The sequence below is a fragment of the Canis lupus genome, chromosome 18 (assembly GCF_048164855.1).
Source record: "Canis lupus baileyi chromosome 18, mCanLup2.hap1, whole genome shotgun sequence".
Taxonomy (NCBI): Eukaryota; Metazoa; Chordata; class Mammalia; order Carnivora; family Canidae; genus Canis; species Canis lupus.
The window spans coordinates 43,213,839-43,236,985 of record NC_132855.1 but is presented as its reverse complement, the minus strand read 5'-3'; the positions used below and the strand labels follow the sequence as shown (position 1 = coordinate 43,236,985).

The 23,147-nt window shown below is 37.6% G+C and overlaps 1 protein-coding gene, 1 long non-coding RNA gene and 1 pseudogene across 5 annotated transcripts in view; 2 read left to right on the top strand and 1 right to left on the bottom strand.

Annotated features, from left to right (window-relative positions):
* LRRD1 (leucine rich repeats and death domain containing 1) overlaps positions 1–21,866 on the bottom strand; it is a 40,733-nt gene extending 18,867 nt beyond the window's left edge. Inside the window, exons 1-5 of one of the 4 annotated variants that reach the window (XM_072784224.1) lie at positions 21,790–21,866; positions 10,670–10,761; positions 9,000–9,262; positions 7,222–7,349; positions 2,600–2,798 (exon numbers count right to left, since the gene is read on the bottom strand). In XM_072784224.1, coding sequence (XP_072640325.1) covers positions 2,600–2,798; positions 7,222–7,349; positions 9,000–9,183 — 511 coding nt within the window. In that variant the 5' untranslated portion in view covers positions 9,184–9,262; positions 10,670–10,761; positions 21,790–21,866. Of the gene's footprint in view, positions 1–2,599; positions 2,799–7,221; positions 9,263–10,669; positions 10,762–20,282; positions 20,369–21,789 lie in introns of those variants that run through there. The other 3 variants (XM_072784221.1, XM_072784222.1, XM_072784223.1) reach the window with 3 other exon arrangements.
* Positions 9,763–12,345, top strand: LOC140609370 (mRNA turnover protein 4 homolog pseudogene; annotated as a pseudogene).
* Positions 21,554–22,580, top strand: LOC140609096 (uncharacterized). The gene is made up of 2 exons (XR_012011059.1): positions 21,554–21,815; positions 22,074–22,580. It is a non-coding gene; the product is annotated as an uncharacterized lncRNA (long non-coding RNA).
* The last annotated feature ends 567 nt before the right edge of the window (positions 22,581–23,147 follow it).

The window sequence follows — 23,147 nt, the reverse complement described above, 5'->3', positions numbered from 1 at the left end:
CTTCCATCACAGCACAGTTAGAATTTTTCTGCAATGAGAATTTCTAGTGTCTATTCTTTTAGCAACTTTCAAATATACAAAAAGTATTATTATTTTTTCAAAGATTTTATTTGAAAAAAAAAAGATTTTATTTGAGAGAGAGAGAGAGAGAGCATGAGCAGGGTGAGGGGCAGAGGGAGAAGGAGACTCTCCACTGAGCAGCAAGCCCAATGCAAGGTTCCATCCCAGGACTCTAGGACCATGACCTGAGCCAAAGGTAGACATTTAACCAATTGAACCACTCAGGGGCCCCTACAAAAAGTATTAACTATAGTCACCATACTGTACGTTACATCCTCAGGACTTATTTATTTTATAACTGGAAGTTTGTACCTTTTGATCCCCTTTATCATCCATTTCACCCAGCTCCACCCTCTACCTACGGCAACCATAAATCTGTTTTCTCTAAGAATTTACTTTTGTTTAGATTCCACATATAAGTGAAATTGTGTAGTATTTGTCTTTGGCTTATTTCACTTCACAAAATGCCCTCAAGCTCCATCCATGTTGTTACAAATGGCAAAATTTCCTTCTTTTTTATGGCTGAATAATACTCCGTGTGTGTGTGTGTGTGTGTGTGTGTGTGTGTGTGTACACATACCACATTTTCTTCAAGTAATCATCCAATGATGGGCACTTAGGTAAATAATGCTGCATATGTCTTTTTGAGTTCCTGTTTTCTTTTCCTTTGGATAAATACCCAGAAATAGAATTGCTTGGATTATGGTAATTCTACTTTTAATTTTAGTTTTTTGAGACAATGTGTACTTTTTTCAGTATGTATATTATACTTCAATAAAAATGTTTTTAAAAACTGGCAACAACAAAGGGCAGAGAGAGAGAGGGGCTATACGTAGGAGGCCTTTCAGAGGCTGTTTTATTAGTATATGTAAGCAGTGGTGCTATTCAAAATATTTAACAACTGTTTGGCACAAGCACTGACTTGTGAGAATGGAGGACATTATCTGTAAACAACAGATACAACAGAACTAATGTAACTAGCTGTTTTACAGGTAGGAGAAGAGAAAAGCCTACCTGATAGCATTATTATTGCCTGTATAGAGAACTATGAGGCCAGAGAACAGTCCTTCTCCCTGAGGACAACCAAGAACAGTTTGCAAGTCAATCTACCTTCCTTTCATTTGTTATTCTGGCTTGTTGGAGAGAGGCTCTAACATCTATTTAAAACCTACATCGCTTTCTGTGCTTAGTAATTAACTGTTTAATCCTCACAGCGTTGCATTATATCTAAGTATTGATGCATTGCTATAGGTTTTACTATACTACTGAGAGTATTGACCAAAAATGATTACCTTTTTTTAATTCTGAAAATCCTCTAAATCTAAGAAAGTGCAGAGCTCTGGTTATAAATGCTACTTCCAAATGAAAGATATAATTTCATAAATTCAATTAGTCATGTGGTTAGCTGGTACAACCATTGTGGAGATCAATTTGTCCAAATCTGGTAAAGTTGAAGATTTGCATACCTTCTGATCTAGCAATTCTACTTATGGCTATATGCACTAAAGAAACTGAAGCAAAGGAACATATACAGGGTATTTACAGTACCAAACAAAATGGAAACAACCTAGCTATCTATCAACAGGGTAATGGATTAATTGTTATATAACCATTTAATTGAATATATAACATTTAAAGTAAATGAAATAAGTATGTATATAGTAATATGGATTAATTTGAGAAATATGACAGATGAAAAATTAGGTTACAGAATAGTAAATTACATATCATGTAGTATGATAAGACTTAATAATATTTAAAAACTCAAAATAATACTACTTGTTATGGATATATTTATATATGTATAAAAACATGGAAGGAAAAAAGATACATACCAATTTCCGTATAGTGGTTACTTCTAGTTTGAGTAGAGGTACAAAAAAAAAGTTTCAACTCTATTATTTCCTAACAATTAAAAATTATCTCAAGTAAATATCACAAAATGTTAATATACTTTATATCTGGGAGTGGGTACCTAGGTATTTATTATTTTCTATAAATTTGAAGTATTTCATAATAAAAATTAAGAAAAATACTAGTCTGGTATTAATTTCCTTTGGAAAATCTTTTCTGGGGCCTTTAGAGTGAGTGATATACTTTTTTGTTATTGTAGAGGTTTACTTTGCAAAAGACTGTAAGATATTCAAGTATTATAGCATATAAGAGTAGGATTAGGGGAGTCAGAAAGGAAAATACAGAAAATGTGGCTCTAAGTTTCTGTAGGTAAGTTTGTGTAGAGAGATGGATGAAGTCAGGTTTAGGAAGGAAAGAAATACTTAATGACTGGATAGAGGAAGAGAGGACAGAAAAGAAAAGAGAATATGTTCAGGATCCCCAGGTGGGTTATACCCTCTTTTAGGAAAGCAACTGGACCTTATGCTTTGCTCTCATTTTCTGTACCTAGGATAGTCATTTCCTTCCACTGAGCACTTAATATGTTATGTTGGCTACCTTTCTGTTTTATCAATAAAATTTGCAACCTAGACATGAATACTCTAGTTGTTGATTATGCTTATTATTGATTACACTTGACACTTACCACTCAAGTTTAGTTGCTGGAGATCATTTAAACATAGAAAAGATGGTGGCAGATAACTTATTTGATTGTTGTATGCATTTAAACTAACCAAACTTCTCAGTTCTCCTATATTTCTTGGAATCTCTCTGATTGCATTATCTGAGATATCAAGTCTTTTAAGTTGAGTCAAATTAGACAGTTCTTCTGGAAGTCTTGTTAACTGTAACAAAGATTAAATAATTATATTTTTCATAAATATTTCTGTGACTAAAATTTTGTCTAAAATCCAATGGAAGTCCAAAAAAAAAAAAAATCCAATGGAAGTTTGGTTTTTTGGTCTTAAAAAGGGATATTTTCACTATGTCACAAATTCTTTGTGACTTCCTTCCTTGCTAAAATCCACAGTATATTGTGTGGCATCCAGGGACGTCCCTAGTCTGACCAGTGCTACCAATTTAACCAAGTGGGCTTATTAGCCCATTTTCCTCACTCTCCCAGCACGTAGTGCTCCTTACTATCTACCCCTTTCTTCCCTCCCTGAATCTGACCCTGCTTTGGTTTCTTCTCCTCCCTGAAGTCTTTCCCAACTATTCTGTCCTACATATAATATTTTTATTCCTATTCTCATCAACAGTGCTTTTTATTAGTCTCTTGTGTGTATTTTCCTTGGATTTTTAAATGACATGATATATGTATTATACTGTTTTTGTGTACGTGTTCCCAATCAAGATGCATTTTGAGCATGTGCTCAATAAACCCCTTTAGAATAGACTCAGGCAGCTTGGCAATGTAGCCTCAAAAAAACTAGTACAGAATGTATTGCAAAATAATAGGAATTAAGATACCCTGCTGTGGTGAAGAACAAATGCACATATTCAGAGAAAATATGACCATCACAGGTGGCTTTTGAAATAAAGAAATCTCTATGACTGAGCAAAGAATTCTGAATAAATGAGCCCCTCAGAAATAACCAAAAAACAAGGTAAATCCTGAATATTGTGCTCAATGTTCTTCCGTATATTAAAAAAGGATTAAAAAACACCCCCTAACTTCAAGGAGATTAAAATTCAGTTCAGGGAACAGAATATTCACATAGGAAACCATCAGGCAATAGTATTAAACAATAGGTAATCCAGTGCCAAAATAAAGAATACAATAACATATGGAAGTTTAGAGAATGTGTATCAGTACAAATCAGAGAGCTAAAGGAAAGTGTTATATGGCAGATGGGACTAGAATGGCCTTTTAAGGGATCCCTGGGTGGCGCAGCGGTTTGGCGCCTGCCTTTGGCCCAGGGCGTGATCCTGGAGACCCGGGATCGAATCCCACATCAGGCTCCCAGTGCATGGAGCCTGCTTCTCCCTCTGCCTGTGTCTCTGCCTCTCTCTCTCTCTCTCTCTCTGTGACTATCATAAATAAATAAAAAAAAAAAAAAAAAAAAATTAAAAAAAAAAAATTTAGAATGGCCTTTTAAGAATGAGTAAGATGGAATGGAAGTTACAGGACTTAAAGCAAGACAAATATCATGCACAACAATGGGCCAGTTTGAAGCTGAACACTAAAAAGGTAATAGAAAGCAGAGGGAGATATATCTGGAGAAAGAATACGGAACTGGGCCATGGCAGCCCTTGTGGCCCTAGTATGTAGGAGTCAGGTCAAGACGGGGTAGGTCTAAATTTAAAATAATAATAATTTTAAATTATTAAATTTAAAATAATAATAATCTTAAATTATTAAATTTAAAATAATAATAATCTTAAATTATTAAATTTAAAATAATAATAATCTTAAATTATTAAAATTATTAAAATTAAATTTAATTTAAATTTAATTTAAAACATAATAAAATCAATATTCTTTAAGTATTTACTCAGCATTTCCAGCTGAGTAAATTACTCAGCATAGAGGACATACCTAAGAACCATGTGATAATAGAGCTATTACGGAAGGAAAACTCCTGTTGGGCACCCTTCACTTAGTAAAATAAAAGCCATGGTTAACCTGAACTCATCTTCTTCAGATGACTGTTTAGTGACCATCTGCTGTTATAAATTAATCCTCCACCCCAAGTGGGCTATCAAAGTGATCTTTCCAATCATATATTTTTTAAGAAGAGTTTTTGTAAATCATTTTTCCATCTGGTGGTTTTTTTTTTCTAAGGATATCCAGGTTTTTTTCAAAGATTTTGCTTATTTATTCACAAGAGACACAGAGAGAGGCAGAGACATGGGCAGAGGGAGGAGAAGCAAGCTCCATGCAGGGAACCCGATGCAGGACTCCAGGATCACACCCTGAGCCGAAGTCAGACACTCAACCACTGAGCCACTCAGGTGTCCTTGGATATCCAGTTTTATTTTACATAGTTGCCTCCTTTTTTTTTAAAAAAAAAAAAGACTTTATTTGTTTACTCACGAGAGACAGACACAGAGAGAGGCAGAGACACAGGCAAAGAGAGAAGCAGACTCCATGCGGGGAGCCCAATGTGGGACTCGATCCCAGAACTCCAGGATCACGCCCTGGGCTGAAGGCAGGCGCTTAACCGCTGAGCCACGCAGGCATTCCCCCCCCCCCACCTTCTTTTTAAGTAAGTGTTACACCCAACATAGAGGACTTGAACTCACAACCCAAGATCAAGAATCACATGCTCTACCACTGAGCAAGTCAGGCACCCCAACCTGGTGACCTTTGAAGTGAGGTTGTGATGATGTGGATTGGTGCCTTTGGCAACCACTGGATTCCTAAAAAACAGTCTTCTGTAATGAACTCTGATGGCTTTGACAAGTCCTGATAAATGAAAGGAGACTAAATCAAAGAGAATAGTCAAAAGGCTCCTGGAGCAGTAGAGGCATGAAGTGAGTGATGACCATGGACCAGGTTGGAGATAGTGACACTGGAAAATGAAGGAGTTGATCTAAGAGCTTTTTCAAAGGAAAAATGAGACAATTTTGGTGTAAGTTTCAGTGTAACTAGTGATGGAAAAGGAAGAAAGATGATTTCATGAATCCTAGATTGGTAGGTCTGAAGAAAGTGGCATCACAAACAAATGGAAAAGTTACGAAGGGAGTTAATGTTGGAAAGATGCGTTTGATTTTTCAAGTCATGTTAAGTTTGAGACAGTAGAAGAACAGAATTTCCAGAGAAACTGGGAACTATGGGACTAAAGCAGTGATGAGAGATCAGCTCCAGTTATGCAAATTTGAGGGTCATAGGAATAGTATGGTGCGAAGTTAATAGAAAAGAGGAGGTTAAGGGCACAACCCTGTAGACTTGCACAGTAAGATACAGGAGGAGAAAGTGAGAGGATTATAAATCAGACAAAGAATTAGTTGATTATAATGCAGAACCAAAAAGTGTCTTTTAGTGCAATAACAACTTTAAAAACACATGTATCATTTTCAATTCCAGCTACTTAAGTAAGTGTTCCCCGGAGTAGCCTTTCTGGAAATGTATTGTATAGCAGATGTTAAGTTTAAAAGGATATGTTTGGGAAATGTGGGTTAAATAGAGACAAACCAATTTCTTTAGTGCAGGAATATTCAGAGCTTTTAATACTAACATTCATTGTGATTCTCTAAGAGAAGAAAGCAGTGCTTCTCAAAGCTATTTGATCACAAGAACGACCCCCTCTGCCTTTTTTTTAAGAAGCAGTTCCTGGGACTAGGTTTTTAAGGACAGACTTTGGGAAATCTCCCTGTAGGTAATAGTCCAGCCTCTATAAAATAGTCCAGTCTCTATAAAAAGACTTTAATTGACTGTAATTGTCAAATTAAACATAGCCAGATAATAGCCCTAGGATCCTTTTCATTATTTTACTAAGATCTTAATATAAATCAGCAATGTTTGATTTTTTAAAACTATTTCCATAATATTAATTCTTATGCTTCAAGTAGAATGAAAAGCTAAACTATAAGAACATTTATTCCTGTTGATCTAGCAAGTCTTTAGGGAAAATTTTCTAAGAAAACAGTAAAATGTGAAAAAGGCTGTATTTATGAAGAAGTTCATCACGGCATTATATATGATGTTGAAAAATTACAACATCCCTAAATGCTTAACAACATATGATTAGTACATGTATCATTGTATAGGCTATAGCAATTATTGGGCAGATTACGTTATATTATGGGGAAATGCTTATGTTAAGTGAAAATAGAAGAAATTAAAATTAAAATTGAGTGTAGAATCTTTTTATAATTGCTTATAAAACCATACACATAAAAAAGAGTAAAAGTGAGTTGTATCAACATATGACAAGTGACCAATAGTTATATTACAATGGTATGCTTCTGAAATGATTATTTTTTTACTTTGATTTATCAATTTCCTAAATTTTCAATACTGTGTTTATATTATCCGTAACTTTAAAACTCCTTTTTTCCAATTAAACTGAAATAAAAAGAAATCTATAAAATTGTCAACTTTAGATACTTGGAATTTTATTTTAATGAAATATTTTTCTATGAAGCTTTCTCTATGTTGAGAAATATATTCCTAAAGCCATGTTTGGAGTTAAAAATAAAAAACCTTCTTCTTTAAAAAATAAAAAATTCCTGCTAAGTTTAAAGCACACATATACTACAGTTTAAATTCTAATTCCCTCCAGTGACAACTTCCCTCCAAAGCCCAAAATATCAATCTCTTACCTTTCTTCCATTTATCTGACTTATATTCAGCTCTTCCAATGATTGAAGTCGGCACAGTTCAATAGGAAAATACATAAATTGATTGCTTGAGATGTTTAATTTCTGGATTCTTTTTAGGTTACAGATATCTGAAGGGACATTCTGTATTTGGTTTATTGAAAGATCAAGTACTTGCAAATTTTCTAAAGTACACACTTCTATAGGGAAAACTTCAAATTTATTACAGCATAAAATAAGAACCTGGAGTGATACCATATTGGAGATAGATGGTGGGATTTTCCTTATTTGGTTTTTACCAAGATCTAGGTACTCAAGATTAGTAAGAGAACATAAGTGTTCAGAAAATATGAGGAGTTTATTTTTATTTAACTCCAAATTAAGCAGTTGTTTACTGAAAGATATATCCACAGGTATTTCTGAAATATAATTTCCATTAAAATTCAGATAATAAAGAGAATCTAAAGCGCACAAACCTACTGGAAAATACATTATTTTATTATAACTGAGTTCCACTTTAGTTATTTTTTTACAATTTTTTACTTCAATGGGAATATCTGTGATTATGTTTCCTGAAAATTCTAGGCTGATTATATTATTAAGATGTGAGATATCTTCAGGTATCCTCACTATATTATTTGTGTTTACACGGAGTTTTCTTAAATTTTTGAGCTTGTAGATGTTCTTAGGAAGTTCCATTAATTTATTACAACTAAGACTAAGATATTCCAACATTACACAGTGGGAAATTTTCTCTGGAACTTCTTTCAGTAGATTTTTATCAAGTATTAAAATTCTGAGTTCCTTAAAATTCTCAATTTTGTGTGAAATAACTTCCAGTTTATTGCCAGTTAGTTGGAGTTCTTTCATTTTGAGCAACTGAAAAATTTCCACCGCCAAAAAGGTAAGTTTATTATGATCCAGCAGAAGTTTTTCTAAATTTTTAAGCTCCCTAATTTCTTTTGGCAAACTGCTTATCAGGTTTCCAGTAAGGATTAGTGAAATTAACTTGGGAAGGAAGCACAGAACTTTAGGAAATATTGTTAATTGATTATATTCCAGATTGAGAACCTTCAAGTTTTTTAAACCAGACAAAGTATCTGGTATATGTCTTAACTTATTTTTAGCCAAACTTAAAATTTCCAAATTTCCAAGACTTTTTAAGCCAGAAGGAAAATTCTCAATGCAATTGTTATTTAAAAAGAGTTGCCTGATATTCCCAAGCTGCGATATTTCTTTAGGTATATGTGATATTTGATTGTGACTGACATTTAATATCCTTAAATTATGAAATAACTGAATTTCAGGTGGAAGTGATAATAACCCATTTTCTTGCAAGGATAGAATTTCAAGTCCCAGCAGATCTCCTGAGTCTGCCCCTTTAAAATTTTTGATTTGATTCCCATCCAAATATAGATATTTTACAGATTTGCTTTTTAAAATGTCCTTGGGGAATTCTTGTAAACCCTTGGCCTTGAGGTTAACTGTAAAGTTATCTGATTCCAAGCCAAGTCCTTTCTGATTTTCTTCAGAGAGTTGTGAACTAGTTGTTTCTAATGTTTCATGAGATAAGAAGCCAATGAAAGGCTGGTATTCAGCAGCCATCTCAGTTATTGACAATGGTGAACTTTGTGAAATATCACTCTTTGACTGCAAGCTGTCATATATAGTGATTGTTTCAAAAAATTGAAGAGTTTGTTCATCATGTTTCTTAGACCTTTGTTCTTCATCTTTCTTAGACTTATTTCCAGGGGACAGTGTTGATGTATCATCATACATACCGAATTTATCATTTCTAGGATATGTTCCACAAATTTGGTTGGAAGATTTCCCAACACAAACTTCCTCTAACAAATTTGATGTTTCTTTAATAAATTCAGGCTCCACTGACCATGATCTAGATTCTGTGCTAAATAGACCAGTGGTATCTTCCAGCTCTTCTGAAGTATTCTCCTTTTCAGACATCTTATTTGCTGGAATGTTTTACACCAATATGAGATTGTAACTCAGTTTTAATTTTCATGTTTAATTTTCTCCTTTGAACCTACAAAACAAATATTGGTATTAAAAGAAGACATATAATAAAGATCTTGAAATTACAAATAAGTTTTATAATAATTTTATTCTATAGTGAATAATTTAATAGATATAAAAATAAGACATTTATTACTAATAAGCTAGCTTTATATACGATTGCTAGTTTATTGATTGCATGCATTTATCACATGATACTCTTGGAATCACATTAGAATTATAGAAAGGAATAAAAAAGGTCAAAGAAAATGAGAAAGGAGACACAGGAATGAAAAAACTCAGCAAATTTTTGGAAAACAAAAAGCCAGAGGCTCCCTGATATGCAAAGAATGCCATTTGCAAGCGGATGTTGTAGTTTATATATGGTACTGAAGTGTCTCAACAAATTCAGTACATTATCATAATTTTCTAATAGGTAGAGGTAAAATATCTTAAGAGAGCTTTCTATAAAACTAACTAGAAGTAAAATATCTTTTTTCAAGAACTAAAGCCTGACTATATGTCTTTTGTATGACTCCTGAAGTATCTGCACAGCTATGCAGCACGCCTCCTCAGAAGTCTGGATCCCAGCTTGTAACCTAACCTCTTTCCTTCATCTCTTCATCCTAGGCGTGGGGTGGTATTTACTATCTCTTTGTTACTGAAGGTCCCCCTTTGCCTTTTTGGTTCTCTAATACTTTTCTTCACAACTTCCTATATTAAATCCTTTCTATTAAGCTGATATGATTTCATTTTTTTTTTGATTTCATATTTTACAGACTCCCAAAGACAGTTGAAAAAGAGGGAACATTTTCCAGCTTGTTTCATGACACTAGCACTAACCTTGATATCAACACATAATAAGGACAGTATGAAAAATTACAGACCAACTTTATTCAAGGCAAAAATTCTAAACAGTACAAAACTGTTTTCTAAATACTATAGAAACCAGCAATATATAAAGAGAATATTTTGTGACTAAGGTGCATTTGTCCCAGAAATTCAAGGTTGGATTTTAACATTAAAAAATTAATGTGGAAAAAAAATTAATGTGAGGGGAGCCTGAAGAACTTAGTTGGTTAAGCAACTGCCTCTGCTCAGGTCATGATCCCAGGGTCCTGGGATTGAGTCCCACATTGGGCTTCCTGCTCAGCAGGGTTCTGCTTCTCCCTCTTTCTCTGCCCTTCCCTTGCTTGTGCTCTCTCATTCCCTCTCTGTCAAATAAATAAGTAAAATCTTAAAAAAAAAAAAGTTAATGTGATTTGCCACATTGAGACAAAAGGAGAAAAATCATATTTCAATAGATGCAGAAGCATTTGATAAACCGCAACATTTTTCACAATTTTAGAGAGAACTTTCAGCAAACTAGGAATAGATGGTAATTTCCTTAATTTACTACTAAAGAGTGCCATTAAAAAATCTTCTATAAATATCATACCTAGTGGTGAAACAGTGAAAGCTTTCCTTTGATATTGGAAGCAAGAAATGTTGCCTTGTATCATCACTTCTATTCAGTATTGTACTGGATATCTTAGTGGCATAAGGCAAGAAAAAAAAAGGTAAAAAAATTATTTAAGAAATAAACATGTCGGGCGGCCCGGGTGGCTCAGTGGTTTAGTGCAGCCTTCAGCCCCGGGCCTGATCCTGGAGACCCGGGATCGAGTCCCACATTGGGCTCCCTGCATGGAGCCTGCTTCTCCCTCTGCCTGTGTCTTTGCCTCTCTCTTTCCCTGTGTCTCTCATGAATAAATAAATAAAATATTTAAAAAAAAAAAAAAAAAGAAATAAACATGTCATTACTCAGATAATATAATTATGTATGTAGGAAATCCAAGATCATCTACAGATACATTATTAGAATAAATAGGAACATTAAATAATGCTCTTGAATATAAAATTAATATACAAAAGTAAGTTTCCTTCCTTTTGTTAACAAAAAGGAGTTAGAAAAATGAAAGTTTAAAGAGGTATAATTTACAATAAAGAAAATCAAGTCCTTAGAAATAAATCTAACAAAACTGTATAAGACTTCTACAGAAAAATACTTCATGCAAGTACAAAATGTAATGAGAGATATTGGAGAAGACCTAAATAAATGGAGTGGTATTCTTTTCAAATTGATATATAAATTAGGTCTTATTATAAATTCAATCCTAACCTTATTTTTGTGGAACTTGACAAGCTGATTCTTAAAAGTCTTTGGACAAAGGGCCAAGATTTTCCTTAAAAAAGGAAAATCAGGTGGAGGATTTGTTTGTTGAGTATGAAGACTTCTTATCAGGCTATAATAACTAAGATAATATGGCACTGGCATGAGAACAAATAGATCAATAGAATATATAGAAAGCCCAGAAACAGACATTTGATTATGACATATAGATACTTGGCTTTTGAAAAATATGGGACTTTGGAGCATTGAGAAAAGGTAGTCTTTTCAATAATGATGCTAGAACAACTGTATAGCTGTCACACTGTAAAATATGTCTGGAATATATACGCAAATCCAAGCTCAACAAGAGAGTTTCCTTAACCAAAACTGCCAAGAAAGGCTTGAACTGAAATAGAGCCTGATAGAAGAGTTTTGGAAGCGCGTGGATGCATACAAGTACTTTTTCATCTTCTCCATGGCCAACATGAACAACAGCAAGCTGAAAGACATCTGCAACACTTGGAAGCACAGCCAGATGTTTTTTGGCAAAAACAAGGTGACAATGGTGGCCTTGGGTCCAAAAGCCCATCTAATGAGTACAAAGCCTGCATCAATCAGCAAGAAGTTGAAGGGTGAGGGTCGGTCTCCTTTTCACCAACCAAGGAGGAAGTGAATGAGTGGTTTACAAAATACATGCTCAAGCTGGAAACAAAGTAACTTTCACTGTGACCCCTAAAGCAGTTCCCCCACTCCATGGAGCCTCAAGAGAGGTGTGGTGAGCCTGCTGCCTAACTATGAGATGTCCAAGGAGGGTGACACACTGACTCCAGAGCAGTTCTACATGCTGACGCTTTTCAGTTATGAGACGGCTGGATCCAAGGTTGCTGTCAAATACATGTGGGATATGCAATCCAGAAGGTTCCAAGCAAATGGGAGATGACTTGCCCAAGAGTACATCTGAGTAGGAAGAAGAACCAAAGGGGAAGACAAGGGCCGACAAGCACTTGGGGCCCAGATGTCTGGGACCACCTTCCTGCTGGCCAAACATCAGGGAGGGCAAGAGGGGACAGACTGCTTTTCTGTAAGGAATAAAACTCTCTGCAGGATGGCTCTCTGTGGACAGCAAAGAGGACTTTTCCTAGAAAAAAAGGCCTTGGCTTCAGGCTTTTGTTTGGATTCCCAGAATTCCTTTTGTTTACCTTGAGCCAGCCTCCAGCACTGACTCCTGCGTGATGGCCGAAGATGTGAGAGCCACCACCAGAGCCCTGGGGCTTCTCTCCTCTGGCCTTTGTGCCCCTACTGGAATCAGGAGTTTGCCAACGAATAGAGGAACCCTGGCTACCCTTCCTACCCTTTTCTTTCTCTCCCTCCTCCCCCCATCCCATCCCCCAGCCATGCCAGGACCAAGAGCCTTAACAGAGGACAAGACAGGACACTTTTAATAAGACGAGAGTAAAGCCACTGCTAAAACCCAGAGCAGATATTAAAACTGTTCCAGAGCAAAAAAGAAAAAAAGGTGGTGGGGGGGGGAATTAAAAAATAAATAAGATATATCTAAAATATAGTGAAGAGAGAAGAGATGGAAAATATAAAGTAGTACATGAAAAATATAATGAGATGGAGTAACATATATTTAATTAGAGTTCCAGAAGGAGAAAGTGGAGATAATAGAGCAAAGGGAATATTTAGAAGAAATACTGGCTATAGATGTTCCAGAACTAATGAAAAATATGAATCAAGAGATCTATGATATACAACATATCCAAGCAGAATAAATTTAAAAAAGTGTCATTATGCTATTTTTTAGAAGATTTTATTTATTAGAGAGAGAGAGCACAAGCAGGGGAAGCAACAGAAGCAGAGGGAGAAGCAGACTCCCCACTGAGCAGGGACCCTGATATGGGGCTTCATCCCAGGACTTTGGGATCATGAACCTGAACTGAAGGCAGATGCATAACCAACTGAGCCACCCAGGTGCCCCAAGAAATATCATTGTAGAACTACAGAATAGCAGTGCCTGCGTGGCTCAAATGGTTAAGCATCTGTCTTCGACTCAGGTCATGATCTCCGGGTCCTGGGATTGAGTCCCACATCCCACATCTGGCTCCCGGCTCAGTAGGGAGTCTGCTTCTCCTCCCTCTTCCTCTCTCCTTGCTAATGCTCTCTATATATTATCTCTCTCTCTCAAATGAATAAATAAAATCTTTAACAAAAAATAAGCTGAGAGCAGTCAGAGAGAAGGGAAGGAACACCTACAGCAGGATGACAAGATGAGAACAGACATCCTAGCAGCTTCAGTGAAAGCCGGAGGGAAGCAGAATAAATAACTCATTCAAAATGTTGACAGAAAGTCCCTATCAATCTTGAATTGGGCATCCAGCCAAGTTATCATTCAAAAATAAAAGGAAAAGAAAAAATATTTACAGGTAAATAAAACTGGGAACTTCTACTACAAAGAGACTTGCTCAAAAGGAACTTCTGAAAGATATATTTTAGAGGAAAAAAAAGGAAGATATATTTTAAAAGGAACTTCTGAAATTCATGATAGAATAGTTAGTGAACAAGTAAAACGGTAGTCACATGTCTATTCAAAGAAATAGTGGTCTATATAAAACAATAATAGTGTTTCATGTATGGTATTTAAAAAGAACTGGGGGGATCCCTGGGTGGCTTAGTGGTTTAGTGCCTGCCTTCCGCCCAGAGTGTGATTCTGGAGTCCTGGGATCCAGTCCCACATCGGGCTCCCCTCAGGGAGCCTGCTTCTCCCTCTGCCTGTGTCTCTGCTTCTGTCTCTCTGTGTGTCTCTCATGAATAAATAAATAAAATCTTTAAAAAAATAAAAAAATAAAAAGAACTGGAATGAGGGGGGATAAAAAGAACCGGAATATCATAAATAATATATGAATCAAGAATCTCTTTGAATATACCAGAGGATAATGGTAACTCCAGTGTAGAGGCCCAGTGGATACCATCTTTGCCAAGTGATTAAAATCAACATCACCACTACATTATGTACTTTAAGATGGGGAGGACTGGGAAGGGCTAATCACTTTGCAGTTTTCTTGCCAAATATGCAAATGCTGAATCCAATTAGGAAAAAACATCAGACAAATCCATATTGATTTGGATTCCATTCTGCAAAATAACTGATCAGTTCTCTTTAAAATGTCAAGGATATAAAACACCAAGACTCAGAAACTATCACAGATTGTAGGAGACTAAGGAAATGTGACAACTAAATTTAATATGGGATCCCAGGTTAGAAAATGTAAAAATGTAAATTTCAAATAAAGTCTGTAGTTTAGTTAGTAGTATTATGCCAATGTAAATATTGCAACTTCTCTGTATATCTAAAATTATTTCAAGATAAAATAAAAACAAGACCTGGGCTAAAATGTTCTAAAGTCTTTTTTTTTTTTTTTAAGATTTTATCTACTTATTCATAGAGACACAGAGAGAGAGGCAGAGACACAAGCAGAGGGAGAAGCAGGCTCCACACAGGGAGCCGGACATGGGACTCGATCCAAGGTCTCCAGGATCACACCCTGGGCTGCAGGCGGCGCCAAACCGCTGCACCACCAGGGCTGCCCCCTAAAGTCTTTTTTATCCGAGGTAAATGAGAAATTGTTCAGCTTTAAGAGTGCTTGATAAAATTTGATAAATTTTAAGAGTTATTATTAACAATAAAAGTGGAATAGGTAGCAGAATTATAAAGAGAAAAACTTTAAGGGGAAATACACAAAAGAAGAGAACAATAACAATATTCAGGGAGTTGTGTTTTTTTTTTTTCAAATAGCTGCTTTTAATTTTTAAAAAGGATTTTATCCAGTTATTCATGAGAGACAGAGAGGCAGAGACACAGGCAGAGAGAGAAGCAGGCTCCTTGCAGGGAGCATGACATGGGACTCGACCCCTGGTCTCTAGGATCACGCCCTGGGCTGAAGGCGATGCTAAACCGCTGAGCCACCCAGGCTGCCCAAGGAGGTTTTTTTTTTTAATATAAATTCAGTTTGCCAACATATAGTGTAACACCCAGTGCTCATCACAACACATGCCCTTCTTTTTTTTTTTAATTTATTTTTTATTGGTGTTCAATTTACTAACATACAGAATAACCCCCAGTGCCCGTCACCCATTCACTCCCACCCCCCGCCCTCCTCCCCTTAACACATGCCCTTCTTAATGCCTGTCACCCACTTACCCCATTCCTCCACCCACCTCTCCTTCTGCAACCCTCAGTTTGTTTCCCAGAGTTTGGAGTCTCTCATGATTTGTCTTCCTCTCTAATTTTTCCCCACTCAGTTTCCCCCCCTCCCCTTATGGTCCCTTTCACTATTTCTTATAGTCCACATATGCATGAAACTGTATGATAATTATCTTTCTCTGACTTATTTCACTCAGCATAATACCCTCCAGTTCCAATCACGTCAAAGCAAATGGTGGGTATTTGTCATTTCTAATAGCTGAGTAATATTCCATTGTATACATAAACCACATCTTCTTTATCCATTCATCTGTCGAAGGACACTTTGGCTCCTTCCACAGTTCGGCTATTGTGGACATTGCTGCTATGAACATTGGGGTGCAGGTGGCCCATTGTTTCACTACGTCTGTGTCTTTGGGGTAAATACCCAGTAGTGCAATTGCTGGGTTATAGGGTAGGTTCGTTTTTAACTTCTTAAGAAATTTCCATGCTGTTTTTCAGAGTAGCTGTACTTTGCATTCCCACCAACAGTACAAGAGAGTTCCCCTTTCTCCACATCTCCGCCAACATTTGTTGTTTCCTGACTTGTTAATTTTAGCCATTCTCACTGGTGTGAGGTGGTATCTTACTGTGGTTTTGATTTGTATTTCCCTGATGGTAAATGATGTGGAACACTTTTTCATGTGCCTGATGGCCATATGTAGATCTTCAGGGAGATTTTTTTTTTAAAGCAAAAAAATGAGAGGAAAAGAAATTGGGCAGAAAACAATTTAAAGGAAAGCATAAATAAGTCCAAATATATTATAATCAAAATAAATGTGAATGGATTAAATAACCAATTAAAGGTCAGATTTTAAAAAACAAAAACAAAAGCCTAAGTGCTATTTATGAAAGATGACTCTAAAGCATAAGGTTACAGAAAGGTTGAAATTAAGAGGAGGACCCATGTTATATAGGGACCTTGATTTATCCCAAAGGTGGCACGAAGATCACTGTAGAAAGCATGGCTTTTGATTTTGGGTCAACTAGGAATCCACACAAAAAGAAAAAGATATTTGACTCCTCTCGTGCCATTTACAAAAACCAATTTTAAGTGGACTGTAGATTGAAATGTGGAAAGTAAAACAGTGAGAAGACATTCATTAGAGAATGAATTCTTAAGTGGACACAAACACAAAAAAAAACATTGTAATAATAATAGGCTGAAAATAACATAATAGGAGACATTAATATATTATATTCTATCCATGCATAGAACTTACTTCAGCAGAACCTTAACTTCACCAGGCCAGGCTGGGGTTTAATCAATCTATTTTTGGCTTTTGCTTTAACTTAATGTTAAAGATTATTAAAATTATCTGTATCCAAATCCATCTCCACTCAGAGTTTCTCAAAATGTATGGCTTATGGCTTTCATTTTAACTATGGCTGAGAGTATTTGGGTCTATAATTTTCTATATCCACAATATGTTTTGTTGTATTTTAATTTTATGGTTTTTGCCTTTTGTGCCTTAAGAAATTCTATATTTACTTCTCTATCAGGATCTCACAGGAGAACATAATCCATTCGAATTGAGTAATTTGGTAGAGTGTAGGGGAATCACAGAGGATAGTGTTTGTGTCCCGGGGCTGGTACAGTGAGCTCCACTGTTACTCCTGAGCCTGGAAGGGGAGAGACAGAGAACCCAGACAGTGCACTGTGAACAAAGACAGCTGACTGGAGCTTGGACTCAGGATGAATGAACAGTCAGCAGCAATGCTACACCAGAGAGAGCCATCCCACTCTCACTCTCCTCCATTCTCCTTATCTTCTCCGGCAGCTGCCTTTTGGCTGAGCCCTTATGAGGGACGCTTGATGCAGTCCATACAGTTTGGCCCTTTGCACAAAGCGGAATCAGAGGGTGGCGATTACAAAAATGGCCAGAAGTCTTTCCGGTGTGTGTATGTGTACCAAGAAGTAGAGTCTATTTCCTCACCTCTTGAATCTCACTTTGGCCACGTGACTCAAATTTTGGCAAATGGGGCATTAGCAAACATGACCCACGCAGAAGTTTGCAAAGTACTTGGACACTGGAGGACTGTCCTCTCGCAGTTTTTGAGACCCCTACCGCCTACGCTGTGTGAGAGAAGTCTGGTTAGCTTACTGGCTGATGAGACAGTTGGCTAATTACTCCAGTCTTCAGCCAGCTGACACGTGGAAGCAGAGTGACCTGACTGCTGCCTGGCGGCTGACCACAAATGCAGGGGAGAGCCCAGCCACCACTATCAGAACTGCCTAGCTGAGCCAACCCCAGAGGGCTTACACACAGAATTGGGAGCTTAATAAATTGTTCGCTATGCAGCAAAGACCAAATGATGCAAGTGGTGAATGGCATCTATCCAGCACAGATGTTTAAAAAATTTATATGCTTTGCCTTTCACAGTTAGTTCTTTAATCCATATGGAAATTATTTAGTATATGCTATGAAGTAGGGATCTAATTTAATTTTTCTCATATATCTAGTCAGTAGTTGTCTCTGCAATATATTCAATAGTAAATTCCTCTTTCACCGACTTCTAATGCTGCCTCAACCATATATAAGTGTAGAGCTGTTTCTGTAATTTCAGTCCTATTCCCTTTATCTGTTTGTCTAAGTTTGTATCAATATCACACGTTTTAATGATTACAACCTTATGATAAACCTTGGTATCTGGTAGAGAAGTCCTCTTCCCTTTTCCTTTTGCTTCAAAATTATGGTGGTTATTCTTGATCCTTCACATAGCCAGATCAATTTCAGGATCTGTGCATCAAGTTCCACAAAGTATCTTATTTGTATTTCAATCAGAACTGAATTAAATTGATGAATTAATTTGGGAAAGAAGTGATACATTTATGATATTGATACTTACTATTTGATCACATGGCATATCTCTGTTGCTATGGGGAATGATACCTGACTTCTATGTCTTTTTATTTTTTAAAATATTAGTATATAGGAAACATTACTAATTTTTGTATGTCGATATTATATCCAGCAATATGACTGGGCTCTCATATGAGTTCTAATAACTTTATACATTCTACTAGATTTTCTGTAAATATAATATTACAAATATTGGCAGTATTTATTTTTTCTTATCTAATTCTCTGACTCATTTATTGTCTTATTGCATTTGTTAAGCACTTTAGTAAGTACAATGTGGAACAGGAGGAATGATAGCTTATTTTAATCTTTTTTTTTAATCTGCTAATGTGGTGTATTACATTAACAGATTTTCTTTACTGAACATCTGGCATTTCGAGGGTAAATCAAACGTGGTCATTAAATATTGCTTTTTAATTCCCTTTGAATTAAATGTAACATTTACTCAGAACTTTTATGCCTGTGTTATTAGTACATTTGTTGACAGATTCCTTTTCTTTCTTTCTTTCTTTCTTTCTTTCTTTCTTTCTTTCTTTCTTTCTTTCTTTCTTTCTTTCTTTTCATGAGAGACGGAGAGAGAGAGAGAGGCAGAGACACAGGCAGAGGGAGAAGCAGGCTCCATGCAGGGAGCCTGACGAGGGACTCGATCCTGGGTCTCCAGGATCAGGCCCTGGGCTGACGGTGGCGCTGAACCGCTGAGCCACCATGTCTGCCCAACAGTTTCCTTTTCTGTAATCTTCTTAATCCAGTTTTGCTGTCAAGGTTAACCTCATAAAGGGAGCTGGGCAATTTACCCTAATTATCTGTTTGTTGAAGTATTTTATATGTCACAGGGATAATCTGTTCCCTAAAGATTCTGTAAAAATTTCCTTTTGATCTCTTAACTCATTAGATTTGATGGTTACTGATTTGTCCAAGTTTTCTTTTTCTTTTCAAGACATGTGGTGAAGTAGCTACTTTCTCCTGGCTTCATGTTTCTATATAGAGGAAACTATCTGTGTAATGCCCTTGGCCTTGAGCCTCACCTCCTCTATCTCCTCTACAGAAAGATTTGAATAATTGATGAGCTTATCTCCTTCTGGGTTCCTTCCAGGTCTTTCTGTCTGCCAGATTCACAAATCTGAGCTGTTTTCCATTGAATAAGAGGGTGGGTTGGACTACCTGTTGGGAGAGCAAAGTTTGTCATCTGTGCGATGACAAAGTACGTCCAATTCAGCGGAGAGCTATTAGAAGTCCACTTAGATACAGACCAAGGCCACTTTCTCTAAACTGTTTTATCAGTAATACATGTGATAATTTAGTAATTCCCATCTACTTGATTATATTCAATTATAAAGAACTTGGGAGGAGAAGAAGGGGTGTTATCCTTTGACTGCTCCTTGTGTGGCAACATCTGGTGCCTTGGCCGAACACTTTGAAAAATAAATACAGCTGGAGAAATTAAGTCTCTAGGGCAGTAAGGATTCCCGGTTTATAGCTGTCGAGTTTTGACCTTGACATTTTGTAGCAGCCCAGATTGTGCATTTGGCTTTTGTGGGGATGGCTTTTTCAGGTGGCCTTAGCCCTTGGGCTTTCTTCAGTAAGCATGGCATACATGGGACTGTGATCTTGATGGGTTACCACAGCTTATGGTACTTTTGTCCCCAGGTGTTTGGTTGTTTTTATGCAAAGGGTTTTTTTTTTTATTGTGGTAAAATACATATAAAATGTATTTTAATTATTTTCAAGTGTATGATTAGTTGCATTTGGTACATTTCACACTGTTGTGTAACAAGCTGTAGGATGAAAAACTTACTAAACGAGGGCTGCTCTGGTCTCTGTGTCTGGGTATCTACAGATTGACTATGAATGCTGCATCCAGTTTGGACTAGAAATAGAGGAGAAACAGAGTCAGAGATGAGATCTCCTATTCTATTGTCCCAAATTAGGTCAAGTGCCCAACCTTGAACCAATGACTGTGGCCAAGAGTCAGACTAATAAAATTTTAGATAGTACTACATGGCTTACCCCTACAGCCAGGGGTAGCTTTCGCCTACCCTAAATATTGCAGGAGAAATATATATGTATATATGCATGTATGTTTTTATATGTATGTGTACATATACACGTATATATCAGAGCAACCGAAACCCAAAGGAAGAACAAATGCTGGAGAAGCGACTATGATGTCCCCTATAGCCATTTCTTAGAGATAACCAGTGGTAAATATCATACATATTACTTTTTGTTTGTTTGTTTGTTTGTTTTTACAAAATTCGGACCTTACTATGTAGTATCATTGTCTAATATGGTAGTAGTAGTAGCTACATGTGGCTATTGCAATTCAGATTAAATAAAATTACAATTTACCTTCTCAGTCACACTAACCATCCTTCAAATGCTTAATAGCCAAATGTGTAAGTGTGCCTACTAACTACCTTATTGAGTGCAGATATTGAACATTTCCAACATCACAGAATATATGTCATAATTAACCTACTGTGATCTAAAATAAAATATTTGGAAAGCTTATCTTTCATGCCTGCAAAATATTCCATTGAAGTCTGCATTATCATTTGTATGACTATTAGCCTGTGAACATCTTAATGGCTGATGAATAACATTCTCAATATGTATAGGATAAAAATAAAAACAAAAAATAACATTAAAAAAGTAAATATGTGTGGGAGAAAGTTTCCCCGTATCCTCACAAGCATTGAGAGACTTATTTAAAAGTAAATATTGCCAATCTGATAGGCAAAAACAAGCAAACAAACAAACAAAAAACAAAAAACCAGATCCCAACTTTGTGTTCATAAATATTAAAGTCCAGGGACGCCTGAGTGGCTCAGCGGTTTGGGACCTGCCTTCCGCTCAGGGCGTGACCCCGGGGTGCCAGGATCGAGACCCGCATGGGGCTCCCTGCGTGGAGCCTGCTTCTCCCTCTGCCTGTGTCTCTGCGCCTCTCTCTCTCTCTCTCTCTCTCTCTGCCTCTCATGAATAAATGAATAAAACCTTTATAAATAAATAAATAAATAAATAAATAAATAAATAAATAAATAAGTCCAACAACACCCCTATGTAGTTTGTTAGGTCTCTGGGGGACATGAGTATTAAGCACAAGACGTTTTCCGTCCTGCAGTATCAAGACATTGTTTCCGGGATGTGGAATTAGGGCCGCTGAGCAGAGGCTAAGGGCCGCGGGCCGGTGCGGGCCGCCAGAGGTGGGCGTGCCTGGGGCCTGGGGCCTGGGGCCTGGGGCCCGGGGCCCGGGGCGGGAGGACGGCAGAGCTGTGCATGTGGCGGGCGACGGGGCAGGAAACCTGGGTTGGCTCGTGCGGTGGCCGCGGTAGGCAGGCTGGGGCCTGGGGCGGCGGCGGGCGGCGGGCGGCGGGCGGCGGGCGGGGCGGGCGGGCGGGGCCTCCGCGGTGGCAGGGCTGAGCGCCCGCCTCTGTGCGCTGACCCGGGTCACACAGGGACCTGCGGGCCGGCGGGGCCTGCGTCAGCTCCCGGGAGGCAGGGCGGCCGCTCCGCCAGCGCGCTCCTCGCGGGGGGGCTCCACTGTTTATTTATTTATTTTTAAAGGTTTTATTTATTTATTCAAGAGAGAGAGAGAGAGGCAGAGACACAGGCAGAGGGAGAAGCAGGCTCCCCGCAGGGAGCCCGACGCGGGACTCGATCCCGGGTCTCCAGGATGATGCTCCACTGTTTAAAGGGACCGCCGAGGTCCCGCGGATTCGGAGGTCTGCAGGCGCGTCTGCTTTGCCGTTACCAGGACGAGTGGTGGGAAATGAGACAGCTCCCGAGGGGACTGTGCCCTGCCTCCCCCCGCCCCCTCCCGCCCCCATCGTCTAAACAGGACGAGTTGAAGTTCCGAGACTGCTGTAGTCATAGCCTAATATAACCCCACACACAGCATCTATCAGGAAAAAGACGGGAAGTCTTTGTTGCATATGAGGATGCAATTGAAAAACCAGATGGCTTTTGGAAAAAAGAAACAGAAAACTTAAAAAGGAACCTGCTTGATTTCCTAATACAAATACCTGAACTATAAGAACATTGAAAAAAAAATCATTGAATTTCACCATGGTTGAATAAAGTTTTCTTGAATGCATTCGTATCTTTTTTTTTTTTTTTAATATTTTGTTTATTCATGAGAGACACACAGAGAGAGAGGTAGAGACACAGGCAGAGGGAGAAGCAGGCTCCATGCAGGGAGCCCGATGCAGGACTCGATCCCGAGGCTCCAGGATCACAACCTGGGCTGCCGGCGGCGCTAAACCGCTGAGCCACCCGGACTGCCCTGCACTCGTGTCTTTTGATGAACAACACTATCATATCAAGGTGATTGCTTACAATGTTCTTAGAGTACCAAATTAACAAATTAACAGAAAACCTTCAAAGCATCTTATCCATAGACTCACACCAGAGGCTCTCGTCTCATTTGCAGAGAGGCCCTTGTCTGCAAAGCAGGGACTTGACCTTGGTGAAGAGTCACAGCCCTCGGATTATCAGGGTGGTTGGCCCACTTTTTTCCCCAGTCCTTTTCCATAGCCTACAACTGTTATCAAATTCTTTCAGAATATAGACCTTCCAAAGCCCATCACCACCAAATTCCAGTTTGAAATTTAAAGTTGAATGATGAATGCAATCAGCTTCTCAGACTTTATGAAAAGCAGTG